Raw genomic sequence first — 19302 nt, 5'->3', positions numbered from 1 at the left:
ATAGGGTGGGGTCATTAAAGTGTTTTTTTTTTCAAGAATCACGGGACCAGAAAAGCTGTTCAACTTGTGGAAGCATCTTGCATGGGGAGTGTAGGATGGGTTCACAATATAGAATCCAAGTTTTATATTTAAATATATAGAAAAACAATCTTTAAAAATATATACCGGTATTAATTCTTCTCTAGATCCACTGAACAATGCAGAATAACTGAAACTTTTGTGGTTGCATCTTGGTGTAGTTCAGATACTAAATTGTTCAACACATGACCTCCGGGGGTAGGATGGGATTGTGAATCCAAATTTTACATTGGAATATACTAGCATTGGAAAAATCTTTTAAAATCTTCTCAAAAACCACTGGGCCAGAAAAGCTGAAATGAATGTGGAAGCATCCTTAGGTAATGTACGTACAGATTCTGAATCTTATACCATAACCGATTTTTATGATCTTGGTACCAGTGCATGGGGGTATTTTAAGTATTTTGTAAATAAATAAAGGTTTTTGACAAGAACTTTTATTCATGGCATTGAAATATATTAAGCTGAAAACTTTAAAACCCATCTTCTCAAAATCCACTACGTCGTAGTGGACGTCCGAAAAGTCCCTGAAACCCCCCCCCCCCCCCGAAGTCTGCTGTCGTAAATTGTCTTGCCAGCGTTAGGGGAATGTGGGTTATTTGCATCAATTACACTTTCATTGACTTTGAACATCGCTTTGGAAAACCGGACGGGATATCTTGGCATGATATCTTCTGAAAGGATTGGAAAACAAATAAAAGTAGAACTTTAATTTCATTATGTAACTGTTTAATTGTAAAATTAGTTTTCATTTTTTAAATGAAATAATTGATAAAAGAACTTTTCTTTTCCGATATATTTTTTAGTAAGATATTTTTTTTTACTAGAGAAGTATATATCGATCACATGTAACTTGTGTAAACATTGAAAAATCATTCGACAAACCTCGGGTGATTCCGTCACTTTACTAATCACCCGAGTTTTACCAATCGCAACTTCTCGGACCTTTCCGACTAGCGGAAAAACGAAAGAATTATGGTTAGAACGGCACCTAGTGAAAATGGCACCTGGTGAAAACGGCACCTGGAATATGCAAAACGGCACTTGGTTAAAACGGCACTTAGAGAAAAAAGTATATAACAGTGTTATGATATATATTTCACATAAGTTCTTTTTAAGTCAAAATTTAAATTATTGACTTTAGAATTTTTTGTGACTTCAATTTTGCTTTATTTTCAATCTATTTTTAAAGGTAGTATTTTTAAGCTATAACACAACAATATGTGGGATTTAGAATAATTATATTTGTAGTGTAGTATTGATAAAATGAAAAATGGTGTAAATGATTTTAAAAAAAATATATTTACAGTAAATTGTCTTGCCACATTTCTATCTAATTCTGTAGAAATTATTTTAACAATATCAACATTGTATATCTTCATTGTAAAAAAACAAATGTTTTGTTCTTGTATGTACATGTTTATTATATTATTAAATGTTGTATGGCTACTCATATTTTATGTACAGTTGCGAGAGGATTATCTAAGTTTTTCTAACTTGTGTACAATCCATTTGTAATGACATTTTGTCGAGAAATACACAATAGTAGCTGTATATGATTGCAAACTGACGATCAACAGATTATTGAAGGGGAGGTGTGAAATGGTCTTTTGTTTCCTAAACCTACAAGTGTATTCTTATAAACATACTCTAACTGGCTTCTAATTAGTCAACTGTGACTGGCAACCCCCAAAACAGAGTAGTATACATATTTACAACACTATAAATTTTTTAATTTCAAAGGATCATAATAATATAATTGGGATTTTTTTTTGTAGTAAATAAATATATATGATTTAAAATATAAATACATTGTAAAAATCTAACCCCTGTACAAAAGTATAATAATTTTCAAATGAATCAGTTTAATTTTTTTCCTAAAATATTTTTTAAACTTTTTAAAAATAATATACACATTTATTACTATAAATGTAACATAAAGATCCATTTTCTGTATAAACAATATCAAATTCTCAAAATAAAAAAAGTACCGTTCTGACTTTTCTAAAGTGCCGTTTTGACTACTCTCAAGTGCCGTTTTGCATATTTCCTAAGTGCCGTTTTCACCAGGTGCCGTTTTGACTTGTACCCAAACGAAAAACCTCGAGGTTGTTTGTCCGATCTCTGACGGAAAGACCCGAGATGATGCGATTGCAGTTCGTACTTGGGGAAAATCTACGGTTTTTGTTCGAGAAAACACGGAATTCAACCGAAGCTTTCCCAATCACGTGCCAAAGTTTACAAAAATGAAAGTAAGTCTAGTTATTTTGTTACTTACACAGACTTGTTCCATAGCCACAAAATATGAGCCAACTTGGGAATCTCTTGATACAAGACCGCTGCCGAAGTGGTATGATGAATCCAAGATAGGAATATTTCTTCACTGGGGAGTGTTTTCTGTCCCTGCTTTCAAGGGTGCCTGGTTTTGGTATAACTGGAAAACTGACAAGGACCCAGAAACTGTGAAATTTATGAAGGACAATTACCGTGAAGATTTCACTTATGCAGATTTTGCTCCGGAATTCCATGCCACTTTTTACGACCCTGACAAGTGGGCGGATCTCTTCGAGGCGTCGGGGGCAAAGTATAATTAATTTGTCTTTGAAATCACAATACATACATATTATATTAAGTAGAGATTCTCAGAATCTTAGAAAAGATGAAATATGTTTGTAAATTAGAATTATCTGTTTAGTACACAGTAAAGCTCACTGAAAATGAAGTGCCCGGAATATACAATTTTGATTTGATTGTATTAATAAACGTAATATTAGTCTAAGAGAGGTTAAGCAGATGACCGTGTACGTCAACGTGTACGTGTAGCTAGGGAAATCCCCTAGTTTAATGCGATTTACGTCATCAGTTTTGCATACCGCGTAATTCTACAAGTTGTACATAACGTGTAGATTTGCTAGTACACGTAGGTGAGAACTTGTAGCTTCTTAAACTCAAACTACATAATATATATTTTTCAGCCGGTGTTTGGTATGAAGTTGAGAATTTATTACGTACATCTAATGTATCTTTTTTATTTCGAGTCATAGATTTATTTGATACAAATGGATTTTAAAATGCCTTGCTAAAATGACGTTTTACACGTACCGGTACACGTGCAGTTTTTTTAAACAGAACACGATGATAGTAACGCGTACGTGTAAAATCACTTCTAGGTTTACACGTACAAGTAGACGTACACGGTCAAATGCTTAACCTCTCTATTAACTTAATTTACAGAGAATGAAAATAATTTTACTGTAAATTAAAGTAAATTCATTGAAGCATGTTATGCTTACATGTTCCTTGTAACCCTATTTTATAGAAGACATTGTATATCTAATCCAATGACAGGGACTAGGGTCTTGAATATGTGTATTGTTACAGTATGACTGTAATTGTTTGGGCTTAATTTTGATATTTTGATCTGCCTTAGTAGCTCGGTCTGAATCCTGAGAACCTGACTGCATTGTGACACAGGGTTGCAGGTGTGCATGGTTTCTGATCCAGCCACACATTTTCTCCTTTCTGAAGTGGCCGTATCATCAGTGACTGATGGGGTCCGCAGCAGAAGTAGAAATAATTTGATGCTGTTGACCGACCCTGGATGGCCATATGACAAATGGACTTTTGTGAGAAGCACTAACTTTTACAGTTGACGGTTTACTTTTGCATTTAAACAGGTCTGGGTCGATCATGTATGAAGGGACATAATTGACAACAGATAAAAAAGTCTTTCTAGTGGTTTGGGGTACCAGCATGTGAAGGGCAATATTATAGGATTATAGAATGGTTGTCAGATTCTTCATTGCAACTTTTTAATATGTGCTTTATTTTATCACATTATTTTCATTTACTGTAGATCACCATATTTTCCTGACACCTTATTTTCGCGAGATAGTCATTGACTTTTGATAAGAGAGACAAAATTTTCACGAATTGTGGTTATTGCTCTATATAATCTTAAGGAATGCTATTATACGTGAGAATTAAATTTTCGCTGTCACATTCTCTCACGTAATTACGCAACTTTTTAATATTGCTTTATTTTATTACATTATTTTCATTTAATTAAATGTAAGCTAAATATTTTTTTTTTCAAAAAAGAGCTTCCCTTTATTATCTAAACGTAAAAGTAAGCTGTCAACTGTAAAAGTCAGCGCTCTTTGGAGTTGACAAAAGTCCAATGCCAGTAAATATTTGCAAATTGGGTTGTGTCTTCAAGGGCAAAGACAATTAATTTAAGGTGGGAGGAATGTAATGGTCTGGGATATTGATATTAGCCTGGATAGCTCAGCTGCTAGACTGCTTGACCAGATGTATAGGAGTCCTAGCCCGGTTCAATTCTTAATCCCGGCAGTCAGAGTAGTATACACTTTCTCCTTTCCTGTTCCATAATCATATTATGTAAAAAAAAAAAAAAAAAAAAAAGCATTCTTCATTAACCAAGTCTTGGGTAGCATTATTTTATGTCTTTGTAGGTATGTTGTGTTGGTGACAAAACATCATGAAGGATACACACTGTGGCCCTCCCCAGTGTCATTTAACTGGAATGCTTATGATGTAGGGCCACACAGAGACCTTGTTGGTATGGATCAATTGTAATATAGTGTACACACGCAGTACTAATATACAGTTATTGACTGGGTATGAGGGCAACATATGATTTGTTGGACCTGAAGGTGAAAATGTTGCCTGAGGCCGCAGGCCAAGGGAAAAATTTTCACCTTCAGGTCCAACAAATCATATGTTGCCCGAATCCCAGTCTATAACTGTTTTGTTATACCTTTCAGTGGTCACTTAAGATTTAATCAATACACACTATATTATCAATTACCTGGTACTTTATATGGAAAATTATGACTTAACCAGTAAATAAAAAACAATAGCGGAGAAAGAACAAAATTAATTATATTGTTATTATATCACAAAAATTATTTATCACAAAACATACTCTTCCCTTCTTTCTTGCTAGTAGCAACAACTCTTGCAGTTCTTAACTTCGGCTATTTCCGTGTCACTGATACTGAACGATAATTACTTGTGACGAAGCAGTGACATTACTTGTGACGAAGCAGTGAAATTGTTAGACATATTTCTTTTGTTGGACTTTTTATTAGTAATAAATATATAGCTATTTATAAGGGTATAACAAATTGTGATGTTGACCATCTTATTAATACATTGTACTTACTTATCCTCTTCATCCCGGATGGGACATAAGGCTTCATCAAGCTTCTCCATCTTCCTCTATCCTTTGCCACATACTGTGCATGCCACCTACATTGTACGTACACCTTATTTGATACCTGTACTTGAATATTTTTTGGGTATGTTAGCTTCAACTTAATTTGTAAAGATGAAGAAGGAATTAGATCTGAATTAGTTTCTTGTAGGATATGCCTACCTTTTGCTGGTAAAAATAACATCTGTTTAAGATTGATCCTCAAGGTCTAGTTGCTGCAGAACTGTAGATCTCTAGGACAGAAAATCAACACAGACAAACCCAGGATAGGTCTATCTGAAATTCCTAACTCAGACAAACCCAGGATAGGTCTATCTGAAATTCCTGTCTCAGACAAACCCTAGATAGGTCTATCTGAAATTCATAACTCAGACAAACCCAGGATAGGTCTATCTGAAATTCCTAACTCAGACAAACCCAGGATAGGTCTATCTGAAATTCCTAACTCAGACAAACCCTAGATAGGTCTATCTGAAATTCCTAACTCAGACAAACCCTAGATAGGTCTATCTGAAATTCCTAACTCAGACAAACCCTAGATAGGTCTATCTGAAATTCCTAACTCAGACAAACCCTAGATAGGTCTATCTGAAATTCCTAACTCAGACAAACCCTAGATAGGTCTATCTGAAATTCCTAACTCAGACAAACCCTAGATAGGTCTATCTGAAATTCCTAACTCAGACAAACCCTAGATAAGTCTATCTGAAATTCCTAACTCAGACAAACCCTAGATAGATCTATCTGAAATTCCTGTCTCATCTGAAATTCCTAACTCAGACAAACCCTAGATAGGTCTATCTGAAATTCCTAACTCAGACAAACCCTAGATAGGTCTATCTGAAATTCCTAACTCAGACAAACCCAGGATAGGTCTATCTGAAATTCCTAACTCAGACAAACCCAGGATAGGTCTATCTGAAATTCCTGTCTCAGACAAACCCTAGATAGGTCTATCTGAAATTCCTGTCTCAGAAGGCTATAATTCTGCAGCCACTGGTCTCGAAGCTCATTTCTCCTGTGTATCTCTTTTAGTATTTACTTGTAATCTGTCAATGTAGAAGTATTATATGTCTTAAAGGTGCCCTGGCAGACTCCATAAGGAACAGGACAGACATTCACTTTGGAGTTTACCATTCTCTTTTTGAGTTTTACAACCCTCTGTATCTACAAGATGTAGCCAACAAGCACAAAACACAAAATTTTGTTCGGGTAAGTACATGTATATAATTATAACAGGAGAATTTTGTTTGGGTAAGTGAAATTGTTTAAATGTAATTAGACTTCTTGATTAGGAACAGGGAACTCCAAACAGATTGGCAAAATAATTGAACTAGGAGTGACCAACAGTTGTCTTACAAGGATCATAATGAAATTTGTAGAGTGGTAATTCTTACTAAAGCTTTGAATGTTTCAAAATTAATTCAGGACTTCAAGCTCACAATTCTTTGTTCAATGTTTGTAGAACAAAGCCTTACCTGAGCTGTACGAGCTTGTAAACAGGTATAAACCTGAGGTGGTCTGGTCAGATGGAGACTGGAATGAAAATAGTACTTACTGGAACTCAACGGAATTCTTGGCCTGGCTCTTTAATGACAGGTAAGAATTTGAAATTTATGCATAACAGACACTATTCATACAGATGTGTATTCAAAATCTTTTTAAAAGATATTAAAGTAACTCTTTTTCACCAAATAAGAATGCTATAATAGGAAGGATAGATTTAATATTTAGTAAACCTTTGGGAGTGTTGGAGGGAATGATGGCAAATTGTGTCCTGTCTTTGAGGGGACTGATGACAGTTTGATTGTGTTGTATAGCCCTATGTCTTTGAGGGTACTGATGGCCATTTGATTGTGTTCAATGTATAGCCCTATGTCTTTGAGGGGACTGATGACAGTTTGATTGTGTTGTATAGCCCTATGTCTTTGAGGGGACCGATGACAGTTTGATTGTGTTGTATAGCCCTATGTCTTTGAGAGGAATGATTGCAGTTTGATTGTGTTGTAAAGCCCTATGTCTTTGAGGGGACTGATGGCAGTTTGATTGTGTTGTATAGCTCTATGTCTTTGAGGGGACTGATGACAGTTTGATTGTGTTGTATAGCCCTATGTCTTTGAGGGGACTGAAGACAGTTTGATTGTGTTGTATAGCCCTATGTCTTTGAGGGAACTGATGGTGGTTTGATTGTGTTGTATAGCCCTATGTCTTTGAGGGGACTGATGACAGTTTGATTGTGTTGTATAGCCCTATGTCTTTGAGGGAACTGATGGTGGTTTGATTGTGTTGTATAGCCCTATGTCTTTGAGGGGACTGATGGCCATTTGATTGTGTTGTATAGCCCTATGTCTTTAAGGGGACTGATGGCCATTTGATTGTGTTGTATAGCCCTATGTCTTTGAGGGGACTGATGACAGTTTGATTGTGTTGTATAGCCCTATGTCTTTGAGGGGACTGATGACAGTTTGATTGTGTTGTCTAGCCCTACAGTACCGACCAGACCCAACCTGACACCAAAGCAGTCCCAGAAAGCAGTCCCCGGGACTGCTTTGGGACCGCTCTGGGACTGCTATGGGACTGCTCTGGGACCGCTGTGGGACTGCTATGGGACTGCCCTGGGACTGCTCTAAAAAGCAGACCAAGCAGTCCCAGCTGTCCCTGGGACTGCTTTCTGGGACTGCTTTGTTCACTCATGCGTGAAAGAAGTTCTGAGTGACATGATAGCTCCGCCCCTTTGTGTATTCTGAATTTGCAGGCTCCCACTTGTTTTGTTTACTAGCAGCAGAGAGGAGTTTAAACTATTAAAAAAGAAAGGATTTCTTACAATCTTTCCATAAGAAGAGATTATTATAGTTAATTAATATTTTCAGAGACTGTACATTTACACAAATATTTTTTTAAAAATAAAGTTATTAAATAAGGAAGTCAGAAGTAGATTTTTATCCCTAAAAAATAAACTACAGGTTTATGAGAAAAAAATATCTACATGTAGGTCTATTTTATTATTTATTGTAAAAATATGTGCACTCAAAATTTGCATTGACACTATTTAAAAATAATCCTTATACAGTTAGATATAATATTTTTAATTGAAAAGCTTCATGTTTTACGAGCACCACTCTAGAAAAGTATCCCATGGAGCCCTAAAATAAAGCCTAACAGTTTATTAAATGACCATGAAATAAATTATGCTACCATTCTTCCATAGCGCAAACAATTTGAATAATCAATGGAGAATTTATTAATGAATTACCGGTAGTTTTTAATTTATAAACAAGTTATCAAAAGAGAACATTTATTTTATAAATAAAGAGTTGAAAATACCGGGAATTGTAATTAATTTCTTTTTTCTTTTGATTGTGTTTACATGTACCTGGCCGATTAATGTTTATTACTTGGTATCAACACCCGCGGTTTCAATCGCCCTAGGGCAGAAAATCAGTGCATGCTATTTTGGTATACGTATCAGCGTTTCAGATCATTGAACATGCTGGTCAACAATGACCCTAATTTCCATCTACCGGTATATAATGCAAAAATAAAATTGATTACTAAAATGTGTTTGAATTTCTTTCAGGATTAATTAATTTTGAACATAATCTGATGGTTCCATTCTGGTGAATTAGATATGTACATTCTAACATTTACAAATAAAACGCTTAAAACTGAGTATTATAGAGATAGAGATATTAACCATAATTAAATTGACATGTCAGTAAAAATAATCATGACTGAAAAAAATACTCGGCAAAATTAAAAAAGAATTTTCTAAAATCCAGCTAGGATGGAAATTGGCCATATAATGATGAGATCTATTTAAATCTAATTCTTACTGGTGGAAAATAATTAATTCACGTTTAATTTTCTGTATAAAAAATAAATGGGACACAGTATAAATCACAGAAAATAAAGAAATTGAATTATTAATTTGATACTTCCGATAATTGTGATTAAATGTTCATGTTCAGTTTAATTCATACATGTACGTGTGAAACCCTTCTTCCTCCAATAAATAATAATTCAATTTGTTTCTATGCGCGTACTGTTCATAAATGACCTTCGCATACATGTAAGGAGTCCCGGCATACTACCCAGAATCAATTTCTACTGCCTTTTATAGTTCCATTGTTTATTGCAAATCTCATTTCTGAGTTAGCTCCGCCCATTAAATTAATAAACCCCGCCCACTGGGACTGCTGGGACTGCTCTCTGGGACCGCTGGGACCGCTCTGGGACTGCTGTGGGACTGCTCTGGGACCGCTGTGGGACTGCTTAAGCAGTCCCAGAAAGCAGTCCCCGGGACTGCTCTGGGACTGCTTTGTGTCAGGTTGGGTCTGGTCGGTACTGTATGTCTTTGAGGGGACTGATGACAGTTTGATTGTGTTGTATAGCCCTATGTCTTTGAGGGAACTGATGGTGGTTTGATTGTGTTGTATAGCCCTATGTCTTTGAGGGGACTGATGACAGTTTGATTGTGTTGTATAGCCCTATGTCTTTGAGGGGACTGATGACAGTTTGATTGTGTTGTATAGCCCTATGTCTTTGAGGGGACTGATGACAGTTTGATTGTGTTGTATAGCCCTATGTCTTTGAGGGAACTGATGGTGGTTTGATTGTGTTGTATAGCCCTATGTCTTTGAGGGGACTGATGGCCATTTGATTGTGTTGTATAGCCCTATGTCTTTAAGGGGACTGATGGCCATTTGATTGTGTTGTATAGCCCTATGTCTTTGAGGGGACTGATGACAGTTTGATTGTGTTGTATAGCCCTATGTCTTTGAGGGGACTGATGACAGTTTGATTGTGTTGTATAGCCCTATGTCTTTTAGGGGACTGATGGCAGTTTGATTGTGTTGTCTAGCCCTATGTCTTTGAGGGGACTGATGACAATTTGATTGTGTTGTATAGCCCTATGTCTTTGAGGGGACTGATGGTGGTTTGATGGTGTTGTATAGCCCTATGTCTTTGAGGGGACTGATGGCAGTTTGATGGTGTTGTATAGCCCTATGTCTCTGAGGGGACTGATGGGGGTTTGAGTGTGTTGTATAGCCCTATGTCTTTGAGGGGACTGATGGCAGTTTGATTGTGTTGTATAGCCCTATGTCTTTGAGGGGACTGATGACAGTTTGATTGTGTTGTATAGCCCTATGTCTTTGAGGGGACTGATGGCGGTTTGATTGTGTTGTATAGCCATATGTCTTTGAGGGGACTAAGGACTGATGACAGTTTGATTGTGTTGTATAGCCCTATGTCTTTTAGGGGACTGATGGCGGTTTGATGGTGTTGTATAGCCCTATGTCTTTGAGGGGACTGATGGCGGTTTGATGGTGTTGTATAGCCCTATGTCTTTTAGGGGTCTGATGGCGGTTTGATGGTGTTGTATAGCCCTATGTCTTTGAGGGGACTGATGGCGGTTTGATGGTGTTGTATAGCCCTAATATGTCTTTGAGGGGAATGTTGACAGTTTGATGGTGTTGTATAGCCCTATGTCTTTGAGGGGACTGATGGCGGTTTGAGTGTGTTGTATAGCTCTATGTCTTTGAGGGGACTGATGGCAGTTTGATTGTGTTGTATAGCCCTATGTCTTTGAGGGGACTGATGACAGTTTGATTGTGTCGTATAGCCCTATGTCTTTGAGGGGATTGATGGCAGTTTGAATGTGTTGTTGATGGCAGGTTGATTTTGTTGTAGCCCAGTGAAAGACACAGTAGTAACCAATGACCGCTGGGGAAAAGATGCTAACTGTAAACATGGAAGCTTCTGGAACTGCCAGGACAAGTTCAAACCAGGTATAAAAAAAAGATCTGCAGTTCCACCTCTTGTTGAACAGTAATGGGTAAATATTTGTCTTGCACGTACAGGTCTAATTTTGCAGGATTGTTTCATCCTTAAACTCACGTGTGGATTCAGATCTTGACCCCTCTCTCCAGATCCTCTTGAACTGTGCATGGGACATTGCCAATGAAATAAATCTATACATATTAAATAATTTTTTTACAGGAAAAATCTTCAAGCACAAATGGGAGAACTGCATGACGGTTGACAAGAAGGCATGGACACATCGTCGTAAAATCCAGATAGAAGATGTTCTAACAATTGAGGAACTCTTGACAGAGATTGCACAGACCATTAGGTGAGTTTGGAAGTTAAGTATCATTATTCAAATCTGGAGGTACAATGCAAAATACAACATGGTATCTGAAAAAAGTCTTCACTAGTTGGATGTACAAAAGGTGAATTTACATCACGTCTTTAGCAACTTTTTATCGTTCTTCTCTAATTCTAGTTTTGGTGGAAATATCTTGATCAATGTTGGACCAACAGCGGATGGAGTTATCATTCCTGTTTTTGAGGAGAGACTCAGACAAATGGGTCAGTGGCTCAAGGTCAATGGGGAGGCCATTTATGAAACCCAGCCTTGGATTGAAGGCACAGACAACATAACATTTCATGGGATTTGGTAAGATTTATGTAGACCCAATAATATACACCCAAGTTAGCATTGATATACTGGTGTCAGTAATGATAAAGTACATGCTATAAAATTCAGATGATGTTTTTCTTTGGTTTCTCTGTAAATTGATTTTCATTTAAGGGGTATTCATTTTTTTCCTTCAAGTGGAGATTTATATTGAGCATGCTAGGAGAGAAGATTCATGTAATCATGTCTGATTTTAGGTACACCACAAAGAAGCAAGGAAATGCCACGGTGGTGTATGGCATCGTCACCACGTGGCCTGAGGATAATAGACTTCTCTTAGGTGTTCCAGTTCCCATGACAACCACCAAGGTCACCATGATAGGTGTCAAGGAACCATTAAAATGGTCAATATTCAAAAATGTTGCCATGGCTGTAGAGTTCCCGACATTACCACCCAATAAAATGCCATGCAAATGGGCATGGGTCATCAAAATGGAGAATCTCAAAAACCAATAAACTCTTAGTGTACTGAAAACTGTTTTATCCAACACAGCTCTACAATCCATTTCAAAGTGAATTCCAACCTTGATTTACATTTCCATTTTGACTATTTTTTGTGTTTTCTTACACACTGTGCAATTCAACACCCAGTCATTCAAATGCAAAATCCCAATGTATGTCAGATTAGACAGGGTATTTACTGTAGATTTACCGGGTATAATTTTTAGCTCACCTGAGCTGAAAGCTCAAGTGAGCTTTTCTGATCACATTTTGTCCGGCGTCCGTCTGTCTGTCCGTCTGTCTAGCTGTCCATCTGTCCGTCTGTCTGTAAACTTTTCACATTTCCGACTTCTTCTCAAGAACCGCTGGGCCAGTTTCAACCAAACTTGCCACAAAGTATTCTTGGGTGAAGGGGATTCAAGTTTGTTAAAATGAAGGGCTATGCCCTCGTTCAAGGGAGATAATTGGGAATTAATGAAAATTTGGTGGCATATTTTAAAAATCTTCTTCTCAAGAACCACTGTGCCAGGAAAGATGAAACTTATGGGGAAACATCCTCAGGTAGTGTAGATTCAAGTTTGTTAAAATCATGACCCCTGGGGGTAGGGCTGGGCCAAAATGGCCGACCAAACTTTTACATAGAAATACAAAGGAAAATTCTTTAAAAATCTTCTTCTCAAGAATGACAAAGCCATAATTCATCATATTTATATGGAAGCATGCTCAGGTAGTGTAGATTCAAGTTTGTTCAAATCATGACCCCCGGGAGTAGGGCGGGGCCAAAATGGCCGACCAAAGTTTTACATAGAAATATATAGGAAAATTCTTTAAACATCTTCTTCTCAAGAATGACAAAGCCATAATTCATCATATTTATATGGAAGCATGCTCAAGTAGTGTAGATTCAAGTTTGTTCAAATCATGACCCCCGGGGGTAGGGCGGGGCCAAAATGGCCGACCAAAGTTTTACATAGAAATATATAGGAAAATTCTTTAAAAATCTTCTTCTCAAGAATGACAAAGCCATTATTCATCATATTTATATGTAAGCATGCTCAAGTAGTGTAGATTCAAGTTTGTTCAAATCATGACCCCCGGGGGTAGGGCGGGGCCAAAATGGCCGACCAAACTTTTACATAGAAATATATGGGAAAATTCTTTAAACATCTTCTTCTCAAGAATGACAAAGCCATAATTCATCATATTTATATGGAAGCATGCTCAAGTAGTGTAGATTCAAATTTGTTCAAATCATGAGCCCCAGGGGTAGGGCGGGGCCAAAATGGCCGACCAAAGTTTTTAAAGATATATATAGGAAAATTCTATAAAAATCATTTTCTAAAAAATAGCAAATCCATGATTGGTCATGGGACTACTTTTGGATTTAAACTTTACTATAAAAAGCCATTTTCTACTTTTTCCTACCCTTAGTGCTTAGGTGAGCGATGTGGCCCATGGGCCTCTTGTTTGAATTTTGGAGTACCTCTTGAGAATTTAAAGAATCACAAAGTTCAGTTTAATCCAAAGGATATCCTTAGTTACATTCCAGAAATTGTAAAATTAGAATACCGGTAGTTAAAATTTTTTGTATCAACTGTTATTTGGTCATTTGACTAAAGACTTGTTGCGTAATAATATTTTTATGATATTTTTTTTAGTCTCTGAACATGTAAATGAACATCAGGTATAAAATGTTCAAATTTTTTACTTTTCACCAAGCCATCTATGAAGTATACACCTTACCTGATGTAAAGCTGGCATATATTCATGAACATATCTAAAATTTATTTTTTTTACTAGTAGTATATATATATATGCTTTGTAGTTCAATCATATATACAAAATCCAACCATGAATTCAAATGATTTTTAAAATGTTTTGGTATGCACTCTACATGTGCACCACTTTTATAGATGGACTGTAGTAAGGTTTAAATCTTGTCCACATAGCATGTAGTGCAGTGTACTTAATTTTCAGTTCTGCTAGTCAGAGATCAGAAGAGATTTTGTAATGGTAGGGTTTTCATTGTCCATCTGATATTCTGATAAAATCCAACAGAATGCTTGGCCTTACAAGGTTTGGTCCAATTTTGAAAAAAAAGATACCCAAATATATTATTGTGTTTACTTATTTGTGATTTCAATAAATGGTGTTGCAATGGTTTCTTTAAATCCAAATTTCTGTAGAATTATTTTGAAGGGTTACTCGTACAGTTTTTAGTACAATTTCATTAAAACTTTGTAGACTATACTTGCTGTAGAAACATGATTCTTTATATACAGGGTTCAATTAGAAAATTCTGTGAATGCTTTTGAAATAGGTACTGATCTTCCTTCAGTTTAGTACATTTGTACTAAAATTTATATTAAATATATATTGAAGTGTACATGTATGTATTCAGTAAATGCTTATCATAATTCCATTACATTGTAATATGTCTTTATTTTGTCTTTTGAATATACATGTGGATCAGTACTTACATTATTTTTCAAATATATACATTGTATTTGTCTTAGTTTTGTATTTTATTTTATCATTTGTTACAGTTGAGCTTTGGTATCATGGAAATGCTCATACATGTAAGTCTGCAAACATTTTCTTTTTTTAGAACATAATTTTTAGCTCTACTGGTCAGAGACAGCTTATGCGATAGTAATGCGTCCGTTGTCCATCTAGCTGTCTGTCTGTCTGTAAACAATTTTTCAAAACGGTACTCCTCCTACAGTTTTGGTCTGATTTCAATGTAACTTGGCACACAAGTAGACTACACTAAGATACATAATTCTGTGTATCGGTTTTTTTAATTTCAATAGAAGGTGTTGCCGTGGTTACTAAAAATAGAAATTTTCTGTGAAAATCATTCAAAATGCTACTTCTTCTACAGTTTAAGTCTGATTTCAATATAACTTGGCACACAAGTAGATTACACTAAGATACATAATTCTGTATACCGTTTTTTTATTTCGATGCATGGTTTTTCCATGGTTACTAAAAATAGAAATTTTTTGAAATACATTCAAAGTCCTACAGTTTTGGTCTGATTTTCATATAACTTGGCACACAAGCAGACTACACTGAGATACATAATTATCAGTTTTGTGTTTTTGCTTTTGTTGATTTATGTTGCCATAGTAATTTAAATTGAAAATTCTGTAAAATTTTATTAAAAGCTACTCCTACAGTTGTACAGTTATTTGACCAGTTCCGAATAAGAAAATGATTCGGCGGTGCTATAATTATACTAGGCATTGTTTCAAAATCCAATGTTTCATCAAGGTAGTTTGATGACTTGTGGAATTAAATATTGTTTCATAAAAGTTCAACCTTCCCTCAAAAAAATTTATTTCGCAAGTTACCATAGGTGTCCATTTTACCAGTTACGAATAAGCCGACGAGTTCCGGATAACCTAGAGATTCTTATTCAATTCAACCCTAAATTAAAAAATATATGCCCCAGACGTTATCCATTGGCATGCCCAAGAAAAGTTAAATTAATTGCTTACCAATAAATTATTTGTATTTCGAAAGGTTGAAGAGAAACTAGTGGTACTGTTGGCACTGAGCTTATTTTAATGATACCCCACACCTCCTTTATGATTATTTATGACAAAATCCATGTTTTGCTCTGGGAGACCCGAAATAAGTGTCAGATCAAAAAGTAAAATAAAAGGTCACAATGTAATAAAGAATCGGTGAAAGTATCATTAAATCGTATTTAGTGGTATAGGAGGAATTGCGGATAAGAGATGGATATACCTTTCAATATTACAAAGAAGGGCAGTATCTATGTTTTTCTCAGGGAGCCCAAATTATGTGCCAGATCCAAAAAAGAATGGGTGCACTCTGTCACTGTTAAACAAAGATTCTGTGAACGAGTCATTAAATTCTGTAAAGCCTCATTAAACTTCATTCAGTGGCAGAAGAGCGGTTGCGGATAAGAAATGGATACCTTAGAGCGTATTAGACGGACGGACGTACAGACAGCTAGACGTACAGACGGATGGATGGACAAACATTCCATTACTATATACCCCGTCTTCCTATATTTCAAGCGCGGGTATAATAAGTCACGTTTACAATGAAGAAAACAACGAAGAGTGAATTTATAATAGTGTTTAAAATGGGTATTCGGAACTGGTAAAATAAGAGCACGAAAATATTTCGATATTTTCTAGTGTTCTAAATATTTATTTTTGACAAGTTTTAAGTATAATATTGTTGGGAATTTCAACTCGCTTCGACCTAGCATGGTATTAAATTTTGGAGTTTGAGAAAGCGAAATTCAACTGTTCTTTAACTGTTGACTGCAATTACATTGAAATTTTAATAACTTTACATTCATTTAAAAGAAATATGCAAAAATCAACAAGACGTGTACAAAGAACTACCTTTTCTCCATGCTAATGTACAGTGACTTTGAAGGTGGTTTTGACATAAGTCTGTACACTGTGTTAAAGAAAGCCATTGTCAGTTCATTGTCATACACAACTGAAAAAAGACACATAAAATCAGGAATTGAGCAGAGAAATTGAAATATTAAATTATACAACATAAAATTCATTAATTTGACATTACAAAGTTAATTAACTGTTACATAAATGAAATAATAACAAAGTAACAGTAAAGGAAAGAAACAATAACAAAGAAACTAGCCTGCAGCGCAATTCTATATATATTGTGAATGTGGCGGTCAGCCGGGTTCGATTGCCGGTGGCCAGATAGCTCAGTTGGTAGAGCACCTGACAGGAGTTTCAAGGGGCCCGGGTTCGAATCCCGGTCTGGTCCGCTGCATTTTCTCCTCTCCCGTTACGTTATTTATATTTAGTTTTTTTTATTTACCTTTTACACTAAATCAAATATACTAATTTACTTGAATTTGAAATGAGTAAATAAATACATTACCGATCAGGCTTACCGTCACCTGCTATAAAGATCTGGGCAATATTTAACAAACTGATGTCTTCTTCTGTCATGGTATATTTTCCACAGTCTAAAATTGTTATCAAAGTTTATTCTAATGTATAATATAGAACTTCATGACACAATTGTAAACGTGTTTCACTAAAATAAAATAATATGAATTCCCTTCATCCAATATATGGCTTCATGGTAATTCTGGAGAAGAAACTGAAAAGAGTTTAAAGATGCTAGACAGATGGACCTCTGACACTCTTTTGTGATAAAAGCTCACACAAGTCCCAGACACAGATGAGCATAAAACACAGGTAATCAAAGATTACAAAGCTCACCTCAACAAATGTTATCAGTCTAGGTAATGCAAATCTCACATCATATTTTCTTAAAAGTTAGTATTTATTCTGACTACAATATTCAAGCAAGTTCTGTTTAAATAGGTTTTAAAATTCATTGGGGATTGACCTGTTCAAAAACTTTATAGAGAATTACCTGTAACTAGATTTTCAGACATCCAGTTTAGCTGACAGATTCTGTAATTTTTCTTTTTCATAAGATCCAGACAGTTCCAATTCTGGTCCAAGTTATGTTCTGTTAATCTTAACACACCTTCTCCTACATCTAATTTTTGATAAATTTCCAGGAATTAACATGACATTTGTAAACAAGAAAACTAAGATTCTTTATCAATATTTCTTATAAAAATTAGATATAGTACTTGCTTAATTGAGTATCACTATCTATGTGTTTTCTGAGCCACAAATATCATAGCTGCAGATGGATTTTAATCCCAATTAAAGCTGTTGCAGATATAGATTGTTTACAGTTTACTAAAAAAACAACTTTTTGTACCTGTACAAAGAACATTTTTAGCAAAGAATGAAGCAGTAATGCCAGCTAATCCTGTTCCTGCTCCCAGCTCCACCACTGTTTTATCTTGTAGCTCATCTTGGATGTGTATCAGATAGTCAGCTAAAACAAGGGATCCATGCCACAGCTATAATACAGTCAGTTATAAGTAAATCATTGCCAGGTTGCAATTACCTATACTGAATCTAAGTAGCCAAGACTTTATGATAACTTTGATCATATATAAAGATATGCATTTTATATTGAATTCAGAAAAATTGAAATTTCAATTAATTTTTGGCTAACAGGATCAAGATAATTGTCTGGCCAAGACAGTAGGACTTTTGAGTTTTGCAATGTACATGTTTTTAGAGTTGTTTGAAATTAAGTACACAGTTTGGCACAACTTTTAACTGAGAATTTAACCTGTTTTCCAACATCTTTTAGTCCAGTTGACAAAGAGTGGGCTGAAAGACAAAACACAGATATAAAGAGTAAAATTCCTAATTATATAAAACTTACATTTTGCCAGTAATTCATTTCATTTCCAAATTCCTTAATATATCTTATCTTTTCTTTAATAGTCTCAAAAATTACAAAAAATATCAATTAACTGCAACTTGATAATAATTAATATTTTGAAGAATGAAGTTCATTTCATGAAATAAGTTTCAATAGTAAGCAATTGATATAATTTTATCAAATGACATGGTAATGAAACAAACCAAGTTTGTTACCTATGGTTAAAACATACTGCTCTTCATCTTCTTCCCTTGCTGTGTTTGTTCTTCTACTCAGCACCATATCCCCATCCGAGTCGGTCACCCCACCTCTCTCCTCACTGTCTGTACATGTACTGACACATGATCCACAGGGTAACACCCGGAACCAAAACCTACTCACTAAAACAGTTCTGTGTATCAGTATAAGACTTGCAATTTTTACATAATGGCTTCATTGGCAATCCAATAATTAAAGTCAGTACATACAAAAAAAGTTAACTCAGTTACCATCCTTTCAATAGAGCCTTTATTTCCAGAATTGTTGAAGTACGCAGGTATGATAATACATTTTGCATTTGAGCATTTCAAAATTCGCTTGTGAATGTTACATACCTGTGTAATCATTATTAACAGATACATTTTCACTCTCTATATGAACATCTGATAATACTTTTTCATCAGATTCCATGTCTATCAAATTAAAATAGATTGACAAGCTTCTTTTGTTTACATTGAAAACGTGAAATTGACTTTCACTTTCGTTTTCGCTGGTTGGACCTAAGTAAATCGTACCTTGT

The 19302-nt window shown here is 35.4% G+C and overlaps 2 protein-coding genes across 2 annotated transcripts; one reads left to right on the top strand and one right to left on the bottom strand.

Annotated features, from left to right (window-relative positions):
• Nucleotides 1–2285: 2285 nt before the first annotated feature.
• On the top strand, nucleotides 2286–14328 carry LOC134243478 (alpha-L-fucosidase-like). Its single transcript, XM_062725745.1, has 8 exons — nucleotides 2286–2662; nucleotides 4554–4660; nucleotides 6399–6529; nucleotides 6783–6916; nucleotides 11009–11106; nucleotides 11318–11450; nucleotides 11604–11777; nucleotides 11996–14328. The coding sequence occupies exons 1-8, from the start codon at nucleotides 2325–2327 to the stop codon at nucleotides 12252–12254; spliced, it is 1374 nt and encodes a 457-aa protein (XP_062581729.1). The 5' UTR covers nucleotides 2286–2324; the 3' UTR covers nucleotides 12255–14328.
• Nucleotides 14329–16623: 2295 nt separating this feature from the next.
• Nucleotides 16624–19206, bottom strand: LOC134243476 (methyltransferase-like protein 22). Its single transcript, XM_062725743.1, has 7 exons — nucleotides 19118–19206; nucleotides 18740–18904; nucleotides 18429–18469; nucleotides 18006–18150; nucleotides 17646–17774; nucleotides 17155–17229; nucleotides 16624–16727 (listed from the first exon to the last, which is right to left on the bottom strand). The coding sequence occupies exons 1-7, from the start codon at nucleotides 19191–19193 to the stop codon at nucleotides 16624–16626; spliced, it is 735 nt and encodes a 244-aa protein (XP_062581727.1). The 5' UTR covers nucleotides 19194–19206.
• Nucleotides 19207–19302: the final 96 nt, after the last annotated feature.

This window comes from Saccostrea cucullata, unplaced genomic scaffold (genome assembly GCF_032062105.1).
Source record: "Saccostrea cucullata isolate Sc308-1 unplaced genomic scaffold, CSIRO_AGI_Scuc_v1 ctg503, whole genome shotgun sequence".
In the NCBI taxonomy this organism is placed as follows: Eukaryota; Metazoa; Mollusca; class Bivalvia; order Ostreida; family Ostreidae; genus Saccostrea; species Saccostrea cuccullata.
The sequence above is the reverse complement of the archived record's forward strand: the minus strand, read 5'-3'. Positions and strand labels throughout refer to the sequence as shown.